This window comes from Tursiops truncatus, chromosome 14 (assembly GCF_011762595.2).
Source record: "Tursiops truncatus isolate mTurTru1 chromosome 14, mTurTru1.mat.Y, whole genome shotgun sequence".
In the NCBI taxonomy this organism is placed as follows: domain Eukaryota; kingdom Metazoa; phylum Chordata; class Mammalia; order Artiodactyla; family Delphinidae; genus Tursiops; species Tursiops truncatus.
In genome coordinates, this window is record NC_047047.1 from 52,642,114 (window position 1) to 52,658,481 (window position 16,368).

General features: G+C 37.4%; 1 protein-coding gene across 3 annotated transcripts in view; it reads right to left on the reverse strand.

Annotated features, from left to right (window-relative positions):
- Window positions 1-16,368, reverse strand: part of CAMKMT (calmodulin-lysine N-methyltransferase) — a 403,748-nt gene that overhangs the window by 47,296 nt on the left and 340,084 nt on the right. For 2 of the 3 annotated variants that reach the window (XM_033838634.2, XM_073791396.1), the window contains exons 4-7: window positions 12,961-13,021; window positions 10,888-10,942; window positions 9,769-9,832; window positions 2,266-2,332 (exon numbers count right to left, since the gene is read on the reverse strand). In XM_033838634.2, coding sequence (XP_033694525.1) covers window positions 2,266-2,332; window positions 9,769-9,832; window positions 10,888-10,942; window positions 12,961-13,021 — 247 coding nt within the window. The remainder of the gene's footprint in view (window positions 1-2,265; window positions 2,333-9,768; window positions 9,833-10,887; window positions 10,943-12,960; window positions 13,022-16,368) is intronic. The other variant, XM_033838635.2, reaches the window with a different exon arrangement.

Consider the following 16,368-nt stretch of genomic DNA (forward strand, 5'->3'; position numbering starts at 1 on the left):
TCACAGAAGACATTCAGCTGTTACAAACTTCATGTCAAGCTTTGAAGTGCTTTTTAATAGCAGAAATATTTGGCTCACGTGTGGGCTTTGTAGCTATGGTAAATACCTCTTAGTTATCTGTCGCTACTGTTATTCCACACCTCCAATTTGGAGGAGAAATTCTGCATATGCATTGAGGCACTAAAAAAGAATATTGAACTATATCTCAGCTCTTTTGTGAACGGTTTCCTTTTATTTCTTCTCACATGGAGCTAATGCTTTCATCATATTGTACTGGTTATGGGTGGGAAAGCAGTGGATAGAAGGGGAACGCTGATTATTACATCATTGGTTGGCAGTTTCCTCTTAGCTTCTTGAAGGTTAAGTGGTCAAGTAGCTCCTTAATATGAGATCAAGGCATTTCAAGGACTGACTCATCCACCTGTTTCCTGGCAACGTGCTTTCGTAGACTTTGGACGAAATGCTTACGGTGGTTAAAAAAGAAACTGACCACAATTAATATGAAATAAAGACGGGAAAAAAACCCCTCATCTTGGAAGTTTCTGTACGACTACTGACATACAGACTATATGTCCAGGTACATCTCAGAACAATATATTAGAAATAGCATTTTTGAGAACAATAAATAGAAACAAAGGCATTTTGGATCTACCCTGTGTTGAACAATGACATTTTGCTTCTTTATGTAACTTCATTATTTTATGAAGGGATGATAGAAAATACTACTGCACTCCATAAGTTAAACACCTGACATGTTTATTCCTCAAAATGCAACATTTTAGAATTCTAGATGTTTATTAATTAGTGATTATTAACACCCAGTAAACAACATTATGTCTTGTAAAAACACAATCTCTCTTCACAGCATGATGCTGAAATCTATTATTCCCTGATTCCATATGCTGAAATACACTCAAATGGTCACAAATGACCTTAAGCATTAAATAAATGTAAATGAGGACAACATAGAAAATGTGTTTTTGATTGATAACTAAAAGACCAGGTTGAAAATCACATCCAAAAATGAAGTCTTCCACAGAAGGGTATGGCAGTCTGCACTGTGGAATAAAAGCTGTCCTAAGAATGAAGAATACCCAGGTAGGAGATTGCTCTTTCTCTGGACCTACTGGAGGTTTTCTGCGAAACAGAACTGGTTTATTCGTTTATTTGAGAAACACAGAGCATACTGCCCCCTGTGCCATCAGCCTACTGTGAACATTCTAATGCAGGATTCAAAAATTCGTACATGGACACATTATATTCACCAGTTAATATAAGAAAAAAGAAGTTATCACTACTCCATATCCTCATCCCAGTATGTTTTCCACTTTAGTTTTTAAGCATTGTTGCTATTCATCCACCTTTGTTCCCCTGCAAGCTGAGCAGTTTGGGGTGGGAAAGCATCCTCAAACATAGAGAAAACTCAAAATGTCAAAGGATGACAGATTAACAGTAATTAAAGAATTAATTAAAACTTAGATTGTTCTTCCAATAATGTCTGTGGTTAAACACATAAAGGAAAAATACACAGATACAGATATTTCTTGTGAAAACTACTAAATGATTACTTATTCCTCTAGGTCCATACCAACGGGGCAAAATTAAAATGTAGCATCACAGGAAACACCATTGTTTTGGTTGAGGGTAAGCAATTCTCCTACTTTGGATAAGAAGGAACAGAATCTAAAAGGGAATGAATACCTAGACTATTTTAAAACCATGAAACAGAACAGGGTTTCTCAATCTTGGTTCCATTGACATTTTGAGCCAGAGAGTTCTTCGCTGGGGGGAGGGGTGTGGGGATGTCTTGCACAGGCCTAGCGGCATCCCTGGCCTCTATCCACTAGATGCCAGTAGCAACCACCTTGCCCCACTTATAACAATAGAAGAGTCTCCTGGGGCAAAATTGCCCCCCTCCACCAGGTTGAGAACCAGTGAAATAGAGCCATTCACAAGAAGGTCCCAGGCTGGGCTTCTCCCAACCTCATACTGCACCCTCTCAATCCTTAAGTCATTCCCAACCCAGTGTTTAACATAGTTATCTTCAGTTTTTCTCATCTATTAATTGTAGGTAATGAAAACGCCTGCCTGCTTCATTACAGGTTCTTGTAAGCATTAAATAAGATACTTTTAAAGTGCTTAAAACAGTGCCTGACCCACAGTAAATGTTTAATAAATATTAGCTATTGTTAGTTTTAATAATCATCCATAGTACTGAGAAAAGCAGTTTCAACCAGAGTGTTTTAATGCAAAAAGGTATCTTACCAGCTTGATACGTTCCCAGTCTTAAACACACCAGCCGTCTGATTCCTTGTGATGATGTCTCTCACGTCTATAGGCCACAGTTAAGAAAGCTTCTGCAGTGATTGTCAACTGACTCCCTGCCAGAAAGAGGCCCACAAACACTACGATATTCTTATTGTACGCGGGATCAGCATGGTGAGAAGAGCTGTAGCGTGTGAGGCAGGAGGAGAGGGTGTAGCCCTGGCTCTGCCACCACATGTTGAATTACTTGTCACAGGCAAGCTCTTTTCATTCCCTGGACTGTAGTTTTATCACCTGTGAAATATACATTTCAGGGAGCACGTTGTCAAGGCCCAGGGTGATAAGCACTGGCCAGGGAAGATGACTGTGCCACAGGTGCCAGGCCCCACTTGCTTAAAAGAGCTAGAAGCCCCAAGGTCAGCCTCTTTCCGTCAGCGGGGAGGGCAATGGCAGTCTTCTGAGACTCTCCAAGTTGAAGTATTTTCAGTCTCCGAAATGCCAGTGGGGAGAGTGAGGATGAGCTGCAGGGAAAGACTTGGGGGGAAGTGAGAAGGGAAGGATGGAGAAAGGCTGGAGAATCTCTGAGGGAAAACTAATTACTGAAGAAGAAAATTCTTCTGAAGTGAAAGGCCCCTTGAAGAATTGTCTTTACAGACTTACAGTCTGGCCTTTGGCCATCGGCTGACATGTAAGGACTTGTACAAAAAGAGCCATATTTATTGAAGCCATGTTTTGAGGAGCTGGTCCATCAGAGCACAGAGCGCCATCTTCATGAGGACCCATGGGAGAAATCATGTCAGGTTTCAACACTGGGAAAAACTGGACTTCAGATCAACTAGTTTTGCTTCAGCTTCTGGACACTATAGATCTTAGAACTGCTCCTGTTTCTCTTTTTGCTCTGGTCCTTGTGCAACTCAGAGCCAAATGGATGATCTCAGCTGAACACCTACAAGTGCTCTATGGCGCATCTTTCCTCTACCGGTCCTATTCCTGCCTTCGTGATGTTTTCCTGGCTTTCTACTGTCCAACTGCCCTCGCTTTCTCCTTTATTTTATATGGTATATTCTGTGTGTCACTGTAAGAAGCCTTAAAAATCCCTCTTTTGGAATAAAGCAAGGTTTAAATAAACAAGAAATAAAATAATTCCAGTGAAGGTTGCAAGCTGAACTAAATTGGGCCCATGGGGAGGACACCAAGCAGACAAGCGATGTTCCCCTATTGCTCAGAAAAACAGATTTCCTGAATGCTCAAAGCAAGCACTGGCCAAGATCTCCCTGTAAGAACAGAGCCACAGGACATTTTAACCTAAATCTCTGCTTGAAACACCCGGCACACCCATTTCTTCTCTGAGTGAATAAGCAGGTACTGTGATAGCTTTCTTCCCCCAGGAGTGGGTAGGAAAAATCAATTAGGTCTCCTAATGAAGGGCTTTGTTGAGGTTTACAAAAGTGCTATAATGCAGACTTTTTTTTTTTTCTGGGTGAACTTTCCTGTATGCAAATTAAATACTGTTAAATTACATTCATTAAAAAAATAAAAGAGACTAATTTGCCTACTTGTTTTGATTAACTAAAATGACACATCGGCCTACAGTTTTGTCTATTTCAGGAAGAAAGTATTTCAGGAAAGTCTTCTAAATGAAATGTCTTGTAGAAAAAGGACAGCTGACGTCTTTATTCTGAGAACAAAATTAGTAAAGAGTCAGCTGACAACTGGTTTTGATTAAGTTCCCCCACACTATGGCCACACCCTTCTCAGCGTTTCCATGACATCCAAACCACATGCCATAATGTGCTAGGTACACCTGTAGCGTCGTATGAGTACATGACTAATTTGTCAAGCCAAACATATTATTTTGTTAGTGGAGGTAATACGTTTTATAAAATAGTCACAGGGAAGTTAAATTATATAACTCAGAAAACCTATTAATAATTTTTAGTAAACATCCTAACACTATATACTTTTATACAATTTATAAAACTGTGAGTCCAGGTGATCAGGCTGAAGCAAGAATATGTATTTATATTCTAGAAGCAATTTTATTTTAATGAAAAAATTCACAGCAGTACTTAGGCTGCTTTATTTTTAGAACTGGGAAGGAAATATAGTTTGTGGTTTAGGAAGTGTTTTTTATATGAAAACAAGTATCTAGAGAAAAAATGGCCACAGTATATTAAAATATTGCCTTAAGAGATATATTTTGATATTCTGCTCCCCGCCCTTTACTTTAGGTCAGATTCTGAGGTGGTTCCTCTGGCTGGCGCTGTGTCCAATAATAGATTTTCTCATTCTTCTGTGTCACTTCGGGGTAATAAAGGGAATTCAATCAAATCGAGCCAGTCTGTCCAGGATAGTGTTCAACAGCATGTACCAAATCCTATTCTCTGAAGGCACCCACCTTCTGGAAGACTCCAGTGGGAGATGCTGGGTGCAAAGAAAGCCTTAATGTGATTTCTGATTAAACAGATACAGAGCAATCACCTTTAGTCTCCTAGTCTGGGCACCTGGACTTCTGAGCTCTAGGATATACGCTTGTGGCTAAAAGAAATCAGGATTCTATAACTAGATTTTCTCTTCAAACAAAGCATGGTTCAAGAGCGGGGGTCCATCTTAATTTTGTTTCAGTTGATTTTTATCCTTACTATATATATATATATATATGTTTGTATAATAATAGTTATTTGAACAAATTATATATGTTATATACATAAATATAATTAAGCTAATTATATATAAATCTTGTTTAAAATATTAGCCTCCTCCTGCAATTAGTGATTATGATATTTATCAGTAGCTGCATATAGTCAATACATTTTTGAGAGTTGGCATTGTTCTTTAAGCAAGAAAGTATTTTTAAAATAATAACATTGTGATTCACAAAGCATTACTTTCTTGGTTTATGCTACCTTTAGTTTCATTGCACCTCACTGATGTGGCAATATTTGTTAATTTAAATGCTGGGAAATATTCTTAAATGTGCTTATTACGCATATGAATTGCGAGTACGATGTAGAGGCGTTTTGCACTCTGTTAGCAATGTCAACTGTACATTTATGGATGAGAAGCCTTTTCCTCCAGTGCAAGATGATACTCACCAAATCATTCCAGTTTTTGGTGAAGAGATGGTTTAATGGGGGTGGCAGGGAAGCTATGAAGTCACGTGAACCTGACTTCTAGCACTGGTTCTGATACTTGGCGACTGTGTGAATTTGGGTAAATTAACTTCTCTGAGCTGCACCTCAAGAATAGGAAAGATGTAGCTATTTTATAGACTTATGGAGTAGCACATAGTAGGCGCCTAACACATAGTAGGTGCCTAAATCACGTCAATTCATTATCTTTTTCAGAAATTCAGGCAAAAGCTTTGGAGGGATGAGAGGCTGGTGATGGTAACTAAAGTGAGGTTTGGCAGTTAAGCTTTATTTCCTTTCCCTGTTGCTCAAAACTATTATGTGAACACTTTTATTGTAGAATTTAAATGACGGGAAGGAATCAAAGAACTTCTGCCCTGTAGATTTTCAGTGTTTTTCACGTGTATAAATGTGCTCTGTATAGGTATAGTCTGTGTCCTCCAAGAACAGGAACTTGGTCTGTCTTGTTCGCTGCTATATCTTTCGCACTTGAAATGGCATGCAGTTAATAGTGGTTTAATTCCTTTTAATTAATTAATTAGCTTAATTTATTAGCTAACTTAAATTTAATTTCCAAAGCTATTTGTTGAACTCCTACCCAATATGAGGCACACAGAGTCCATTTTGGATCTATCTAGTAAATAGTAGAACAGCTGACACTGACATTGGAGGAAGGGGCCTGGACCCAGGATGATGGCCTGGCGTTCCCAAGGTCTCAACCATCCACAGGCTGCACAGTCACATGAAGCTTCATTTATTAATTATTCAAGTCAGGGATGTTGTTAAATAAAATAATGTTAAGCCAGGGGTATCTTCTTTAAAATTCACAGGAGATTTACCAATTTTTGGAGAATCCTAAGCTCAAGATCATGACCCAGATGGTGCATATTGTGGGGATAAGATGCTTGGGTCAGAGTCATGAGGCTGGGTCACCAAGCATCACCATATTCTGCAGATACCCTGCTTGGTGTTTACTAAGGATGGGTCAGGGCAGGGTACTTGTGTTAGGTGAATTAGTGAGTGTTCCAGAAAGGGCTGCTCACCTTAGGTGTTGTACTTTTATTCATTATGATTTGGAAGAGGCTTGGCATCAGTAATAACTCAGTATACCATTTCTTTCCCCTATTCTTATGTCACTGTCAACACCAGCTCCAGACTTTATTGAGTAATTATTATCTGGGGGCACTTGGAGATTTCTTTCTTCATTACACTAAAAAGGCTGTGCCGAAGAAGAGGGAACACAGTTCACACTATTTTAGGATAAATTCGAGAACTGGATGAACCAAATGATCCCATTTCTGATTTATCCTTTGTTCCCTTTGGGTACAGATAAAACAGCATCTGAAGGGCTCTCAGCTAGGGGGCTCTGGGTTAGACCCAGCAGTGCAGTTTAAAGGCCGAGGAAAACCTCGGGGACATATACCCATGAGTCTGAGAAAATATTTAACAACATTCCCTTATACCTCGAGTCTTACTCTCTTTTTAGATATCTCTGTTTAATAAATCTCAAATCCACATCTAGCATTCTAGGTTCAAGGTAGAGAGCTCTAGAAGACATAGCCAAATCCGTCTGATACATTTTATGGAGACAATAAATAACCTTACAACTGGTTGATATGCTTCTATGATATAAAGATTCAGAATGCCTCCATTCATTACCTCATATATTTTAAAAATAGAAATAACAGAAGATAAACAGGAAATATCAGAAAATGCTATTTTTAAAGGTAAAAATCACAATCTTAGAAGCTTAAGCGACTAGGAAGTAAGACTCAGTTGGATTCACTCAATTCAGATGCCTAGAACAACAAAAATAATTTTTTAAATGATGAGAATAATATACAGGCCAATACTCAGATGTGATGTGTGATTGCCAGGTCGATTTTCAATTACATTTCACTGATGTATTCATTTGTTTCTTAATGTGCTCATCTTGCCCATTAAGAATAATTAGCAGCTTTGCTTAGAGATTTTCTGGCTTCTGGCAATGTTTCTCCCTCTTTTTTGTTGACATCCACTTTTACTTTTTAGAAAGTAATTTTTGGATAATATCCTACAACTGCTATATAATTTAGGCTTCCTAAAATTTTAAAGGAAAGATGTAAACAGTAATTTTTAAATGAATTTGTTTCAATCTATATGCATCAACAGTATGTGATTCAGTGAATCTGTTATTTTACAGAAAGTGGGCCCACAAATAGAAAAACAAATATTTCATTCATATAAACCTCACTTGGTAAAACAGCTTACAACGAATGCCAGTTATAAGCTCTGGTAGCAAATCAAGAATAACATTAGTATCAAAAGCAGGAAAAACACGTTGCCAATTTTTAAGGCTTTATGCATGCTTTTTTCTCTTAATTAAAAAAAATTAGATCTAGTTACAACAGAAAAAGGCACACAAACATAGAACAACTGCATGATAAAAACTAAACCCTGTCAAGAAAGTCCTAAGAGATGAAATAAAACACACTAACAGTTTTGGTCTGCATCCTGAAAGGACCTACTTTATCTACATTGTAAAGTTCTTCCCCTCCTGCCCTTTGGCACCCTGCTATATTAAACCCATTGTAAAACCCAGCACAATAAAGCACTCTCAGGGCTGAGCTTCTGAGGACCAAATGTTAAAAATCCATTTTCTTGGGAGGGGGCTGTACCAATCATTTCTTTGAAAGGCCAGCGGAGTGAGTACAGAATCTGAGATTTCCTCTCTGATTTCAAGAGCTGGCATGGCATCTTTGCTGTTTAAAGCAAAGGTGCATTAATTAATGACTAGCATTGCTTCCCTTCTTTGGAAGCTCTGTAGTTTAGCTCAACAATAATTTTAGTACAATTAAATTTACATACTGACCACAGATGCTTCCCATAGTTTGATAAAAGTTCTAATTGGTTTCTGATGCTATTAAATAAGACACCTGCTGCCTTGAGAAAGACCTCAGGTTGCTGGGCCCAATCTGAAAGTTTCCGTGGTTAAAATGACCTTCTTTTTCCCAATAATCCTGCTTTTTTTTTTCCCCCAAAAAAACATCGCTGGGGCTGAGCCAGCATACCTGACTTCCTGTTGCTCTCTGTGTTCCCTGACATGTGGAGGAGGAGCAGAGTGAAATGATACAGTGCATGGAAGAACTCAGAATAAAGCAGAGTGAATGAAACAATATCGCTCATCTTCAGGAATATTTTGAGAAACTTGCGACAGTCTGAAGATCATGATTAAAATCCTGCATTTTAAAAAAGGAAGCACCTTTTGTGATCTCTTTCCCCTGTGTGAAAGGCCAAGATTGTGATTGGCTGTTTTTCCTTCCTGATTTTTTTTTTTTTTTTAAGTGTGTCAGGCAATTAGCTGGGTGGGGCTCTGTAGAGCACACAAGTGCCGCTGAACAATATTAGCTACTGTGCTTCTGGCACCTCCTTTCTCCTGTCTGAGCAGCCTGATACAGCTACTGCAAATTTTATTTTAAAAAAATTATATAGCAGAGGCAGAAGAAGAAAATCGAAAATAGGCTCTAGCAGGATGCTTACCTCTTACAAAAATCAAAACTGCTTTGGCATTTTAGGGGCCTAAAATCCAAATAAGTAGATTGCCTCTTTCATAATGTAAATGGAAGGCACACCAAAAAATCCAAAGCAAATATATCCTCCACTTTTCCTCTCAATTTCTAACGGCTGTTAACTGCTCCTGAACAAATCAGCTCGATTGCTAAAGTAGCCACAAATTATGCTTGCTTTCTTAAAGTACAGTTCAATTTTCATGAACTCTGTGTACATATTAGTAAAGCATAATCTAATATAATGGGGTTTGAACTGTTAATAGCATAGCAGAACAAAAGAGATAGCTTTTATAATCCTAAATAAAAGGAAATAATGAAAAACTGATAGCCGTTTCCAGTGAGGAGATATAGGGAACTCCTCGGGAATTAGAGTAGGTATAATATTGCATGGTCTGCACATACAACATCAAACGGAAGAAAGGTAATAATGAACATGAAGCTGGAAGTTAATTTTTACAAGCAATATCCAATATAATAAATGTTAAATCATTTATTTTATCCCGGCAAATTTCAATGGAAATAAAAGGACAAGAGTGCTTGAAAATTATTATGAAACAAACGTCCTTATTGCTTTGAGTGGTCCACAAATCATAAGCTCCTTTAATGAGAAGTGACTATAAAAATCCATTGAAATTAAAAAAAAACAAACCACTTAGTCGTATCCAATGAATTCCATATATTTCTACTTTTTCTTAATTACTTATCATGTGTGTGTGGGGAACTCTCTTTTAATACCCCATGCTGTCTTTCTTTATATCAATTGTTACTCAGCCGGGAAAAAGGAATGAGCACAACAAACCCGTTTTCTATCTGAATAAGGATACTTCTGATGGCCTTTTCATTCCCATCAGTTAACAGAACTTCTTTGACATCTGCAGAAATAGCAACCTGAAAAAAGAAGGGAGCACAGCAAACAATGAGCAAATATGCTTGTCTGTGTGGAAGTGAAGACAGGAGTGACAAGCCTTCAGTATCATGCTTCCTCACCTATTTCTCTGTAACAATCTTCAATCTTTTTTCATTTTATGTCTGCATTATTTTAATCATTCAATCAAATCAGTCAATACTTTTATCATTCCATTTGCGGGAGCCTCTATCTTGCTATCATTCTGTTCGGTAATTGCATTGTGACAGCGGATGATGGTATTCTGAGAGGCTTTCATTTGTGGGCTTCTGTTTATCTAGTAGAGCCATCATACAAGGCTGTCACTCTGCCTTTCAGCTTGCTTCTGTCTGACTGCCTGATGCCCTTCATATAACTTTGCATTGCAGGCAGATGGCTTTGTGAGGGTAATTTTTTTGTGAGCTTTGACATGCTCGCACATTGGGCTGTAACCCTGACACATTGTGTAAGAGCGACAGGTTTGTCAAATGCCAATCAGTGTAACAATATGCTTTTATTTGTAGAGACATAAAAACTTGTCTAATGCACTGTGCTGCTACATAATATCTCCTGAATACATGACTCAGAACCCAGAGAATGGGGAACGACGTTCCTGAATGGCCAATCTAATTCAAAAGAATCTAATTACTGAGCGCTCTGGATCATGTTTGTTGGTGTAATAATGCAGGCAAAACATTAGCAGCTATATCATGGTGCTCCAACTGTGATTCGCCGGGCTATTCCTGTATCTTAGCAAATGGGACTATAATCTGAAAAAAAAAAAAAAATGCTTTCGCTATGGCGAAGAAACACTGTGCGAGGCCTGGAATGTCACAACAAGCAATATTGACTACACTGAGGTAAAATGTTTCTGCTCATCGAGGCAACCATAAAATCAATATGATCCGAAAGTAAGTCAATCTAGAAGGTCTCTCAAGACCCGGCAGCTTGACCGCAGCTGATGCTGTTGACGGTTCTCTGACCCAGCAGTTGGAGGCCCTGGAACATTTTTCCTTTTGTTCCTCCCTCTGAATGGGATTGGAATTGAGAAAAGACCTACCATGAGCCCAGCCAAGCATGTCATGCCACCCCCTAGCTCACACACAGCAAGGTCCCTGAAAGAGAGAAAAGAAATGGTAGAACCCACACAAATTAGATGAAAATCGTCAGAGAGATATATATGTTACAAGAAGGAATTGCCATCTGCAGTAAGAACGGCGCTACCGGGAAGCTGTGGAGACATGACGAGGCTCCCGCATGTCGTTTTGCGTTTTAAAAATAATTATGAAATAGAAAAGTCACAAAGCAGGCAAATCAGTGGGGGTTCCCTCATTAGTGTTCACTGCAACATTACCACCGCTGAGCTGAAAAATCGGAGAAGGTTCCCTTTTTTTCCCTTGTCAATGGCGCTGTCTTTTAGAACTAAACTAGCTAGAGTAGCGAAAGATAATTGTTAGGAAAGGATAACACTGTTAATCCACATTCATTCCTTCAAAAGCAGTTAGTTAGACAAGTAAATGAAGAATATATATGAGTGTGTATATACCTATATTATGGTCACATACACACAACACACACACACACACAAATACATGCAATCTTGAATTTAAAAAAAAAATTCTAAAACAAACTGAAACATTTTGGAAAGCTGAACCGCCCCCATAAAGAACAATTACACAAAGAGCATTTAGCAATTAACACTTAAATCACAATTGACCCCAACACAACACAGTGAATAAACAATGCAGGGACATAATATGGTTAAGCCAGCAAACCCAGGCTCAAGTAGTGACTGGGCTCTGACTTCACCGCTCACAAGTAAAGCAGCTCAGAGTTAAAGCTGACAGTCTGGGGGTGGGGTGGGGGGCGGGTGCAGTCTGGCACTCTGCACTTACCTTCCTCTTTGCGCCTAAATATCAGCCCTCAATGTGTGACATTCTTGCCCTGGCCCAGTGCTCGCTGATTGGAGCTCCAGGCAAGCTTAAGCACAGCGAGATGAGCAGATGCCAGACTTCTAGGGCAGCTCTGCAGCCCAGTTCAATACTGCCCTGTTCTTACTTTATATGTTTAGACTCTTTAAGAGATCGTTTCTTCTTCCCAGTTTGGGAAGTTTATTTCCTCAACAGGATAAAAAAAAAAGAGAGAGAGAGAGAGAGAAAGAGAGAGACAATCAAGGGAGGGAGAGGTGAAAAGAGAAGGAAGAGGAGGAAAAGAAGCCAAGCAAGGACATTCATATTCTGAAATACACAAAATGAGTATTTAGTTGTTCAAAGCAATTACAGACTGGTTGGTAAATATGGACCCATAGAGCTTCAAAAACTACATATTATTGACCCCATCTTGTAAATACATATTGTTAAAGCACACACCCAATCTTATAAGTATATATTGTTAAAATGATCACTAACGGCTTGTCTGGAATCATAATGGGCTATTCAGGAAGCATATACTGGATGACTTTTATAAAATGAGAATAAAATGAAAAAAACCCATATTTTCTGGGTCTACCAAACATCTTCAGCATTTTTTTAAAAAAGGAGTTTTTTCTTTTTCCTGAATCTCATCCATGGGTTTAATCTATAATGCACATTGACAGTTGAAAACATTCATTTCCATAGCATGAATCTGTAATGGTAATTTATATTTTACAAATACATATTGTCTTGGGTATATAAAATACCTTTAAAATCAAGGGTGGGATGGCATCTTTAAATCATAGCTGTGGGGTATTTATTTATCAAAAGTTCTGTAGTGATTTCCCTAGCAGAAGTTTAAAGAATGTCTTTATGGTTTTTTTTGACCATCACAATTGGTAAGGATTGATTGAAGCTTCACTTTTGTTTCCCCAAAATCTAAGTGAAATAAAATGCCTTGAGTGGAAATCAAAAGCCTTTGACATATAGCAAAAAGCTTGCTGTGCAATATTAGTACCCAAAGGCAATTCAGATTTCTTTTTCAGAAGCAACATGTTTTCACCATGACCTTTTCCCCCTTTCCTTCCTTTTTTTCTTTCTTCCTTTCTTATATATATATTTTTAACAGTTTACTTTGAAGAATGTAATCATGGAGATCTTTAAGATGCAGACACAGTACCCATAGTGCGCTAAACAAATTTTTAGGTGCAGCTTTGTACCTGAATACATCACTGTGCTTGAGGCAGTAGTAAGCCAAAACCTCTTCAGCCGGCCAGATGCCTGGAAAACACAAGAGGATATAGGCTTTTTGATTACAGAAGTTTCTTCTACAAACACTCCTTACAGTCATTCTCTTAAGAAATGGCTTTTTGAAAATAATGTTCAGTACAAGCTATTTCAACTTGACTCAAACTTACCATAATTATTACTAGTAACGTCATATCACATGCATTTCTTTTGTTGTTGATTATAACTCTTTTCCCAGGAAAATAGGATAATATCCTAAATCATTTTTACTAGATTTCAGTCACAACGAAACAGTAAAACAATAACAACCAATATTACAAATATCCAAAATTAAATTTTAAATGGTATTTCAGGTAGATCTCACTCTCGTACACATGAATCTTCTTTTTGGTCAATTCATAAGTATCAGCTGAAGACAAACTGTATATGCAGCTCATATTCAGCAAAAATAAATGGAAAAATCATTTGCAGGAGCAAATAAAACCACTGAGGTCATTATATCTTTTTGTTTGATTCCATACTAATGTTTTTCAATATGCATAATTATTTCATTTCTTCAATAAAAAAATCAAACTGGAGTATAAAATTGAGAAATTTAAATTTCACCAACTTTAGTACATCTTTCAATTTAACAATAATCCTACCCACTAAATTCCATGGAGGGGCATTTTCTAAAATTATCATCTGTAAATCATTTATTTAGAAGACATACAGTTTTCATGAATGAATATAAATTGTTTTAAGAGAAGACAGACATGCTTGGAAATTATAGTTTCTAGTGGTTATCCCAGGATTACAAGTGCTTATAATTTTTTTCTTTATACTTTTGGTATTTTCCAAAAATTTTTACAATGAATATATATTGCTCTTATAATCTGAATAAACTATACCCTTATAAAAATTATGTTTTCCCCATGTGGTCAGACTTAAAGATCAGGCAGGGTACCAGGCATCCTGCACCGCCTGGGGCTGAGAATGCCATGTGGTCTTGGGAAAGAGCAGGGAATGTTCCTTGCCTTAGTACTAAGCACTCTTCTAATGGGTCCTGATGCAAAGTTGAAACACCTAACGTGACTTAATTTTCCCAGATGAATCTCCAGCTTCAAGGAGTAAGAAATGCAAATATTTCAGAGAAGATGATGTCAAAGAAATGGTAAATAAAATCCTAAGAGAATCAATGGATAGACATACAAACAGCAAAGAAATGACTCTATAGAGCATCTGTTGCAGGAAAGTCCAGTCAGGTGTACTCACTAGCTCAGTCTTCCTGGCATTTCTGGTAGAAATGACAGTTGAGGGGAGAAACAAATTAAACCAGCAAGAAGTGTCTGTAGTCATATTTAGAAGGAAAGTCAGGGAAGCAGTGGAGTGTAGCAGTTAAGATCACAGGTACTTAGGAACCAGACTCAGTTGGGCTCCAGCCCCAGCTCTGCATTCCCTAGCTGAGTGACCTTGGCTAGATTACTGAACCTCTCTATTCCTCAGTTTCCTCATCTGTAAAATAACATTATTGTAATATCAACCTTACAGGATTGCTGTGAGGATTAAATGAGTAAAGTATACGAAATGTATTTAGAACAGCTTCTAACTCATAACAATCTCAAAGAAAATGAAAGTTGTTGTTAATGTTTTTCTCCTGCAAAGGAGGATAAAAGAGTGGAAGAGATAATATGTGAACCCCAAACAATTATCCTAATAACCAGAACACATGGAGAACCTTTTTAGCCTGATCCTAATGATTAGCTTTGGCACGACCCCAGAGTCCTAATACCTGGCCTACCTCCACACAGAAAGAACTCCAGAAAGACTAAAACACATAAAAAAATTCTCTGAAGGAAGAGCCCAAGACAGTGTTCCACACCAAGTGAATATAATCACCACAATAATGAATTTCTTTATGCCTTTAGTAGATGGTTTTGAGGTTTTAAAAAATAGTGATAGGGGAAGGGTATTTAACTAAAATCAAGCCTTGATTGAGTACAAAAATTTGACTTCTAAAAGGCATAGTCTTTTACAATAGTTTTATAATTTTCTCCCCAAAATTACAGAGGTTGATTTTTAACTAAATTAAATACAAAAGGTTCAAAGAATAAAGTTTAAAAATCACCTAAAATTCCACCACTAGTATATAATCACTGTTAACATTTTGGACATCATTCCGGAAGATCTCTCTAGGCATAAAGATATTTTACACAAGTGGAATCTTCTCATGGATGTATTCAATAATCTCATTTTGCCCTACTCAGTATGATGGATAGATTCCCATGGAAAAAAAATACTATACCTGCATCATTTTTAATGACTACCTAAATATTTTACGTTTGCATCATAATTTATTTAACCAGTTTCCTTTTGAAAGACATTTAAGTTAATTTCTAAGTTTTTGATATTATGAGATTATAAAGTGGTAAAATAAAGACACGTTTTTTTCCCCAACATATAATTTTTCTCCTTAGGTCAAATACCCAGAAATGGGAAATGTGGTCAAAAGTCAAGTACACTTCACATTCTGATATATCAAACTGCACTCCCGCAAAGCTGTACCAAACTACACCCCTAATAAAGGTGTTTATTTCCAGGGGACTTCCCTGGTGGTCCAGTGGTTAAATGTCCATCAACTAAGGAATGGCTAAATAAAATGTGGTATGCCCATGCAACAGACTATTATTTGGCAATAAAAAGAAATAAAGTACAGATTCATGTTACAACATGGATAGAACATGAAAATATTATGCTAAGTGAAAGAAGCCAGACACAAAGGACCAGATGTTTATGTCTTATTTTTCCATTTATGTGAAATGTCCAGAATAAATGAGGGGTGATTGCTACTGAGTACAAGGTTTCTTTTAGATGTGATGAAATATTCTAAAACTGATTGTGATGATGGTTCCACTACTCTGTGAATATACTAAAAAAACAGTGGGTGAATTGTATGGTATGTGAATTATATCTCAAAGCTGTTATCTTAAAAAGTTTTCTCATTCCATTCCATGAGAATGTAATGGTCTTTTAAAACAGATTTTATTTTTAAAGAAATTATACACATACATAGTTTAAAGAGCCACTGAGTTTTATGAGAATGATTAAGACAAAACAGTAGTACCCAGCCCGCCTGCCCAATCTTTCTCCTTCCTCAGGAATTACTGCTTTCAATTCTTTTAGCTGATTCTTCTGGTAATTACATTTTTCTACATACATGTTTATAATGTTACTTCTTGATTTTTCAGGTTTAGGCAAAATCTAATGACCCCCATTATGGAAGGTAAGCATTTTTTGCCTTTATCTCTACTCCTCTCCCCACACCACACATACCATACTCCTCAACCATCCACCATCACCATCTTTCTAATACAGCTATATTATAATTTGGTAAGGTCACT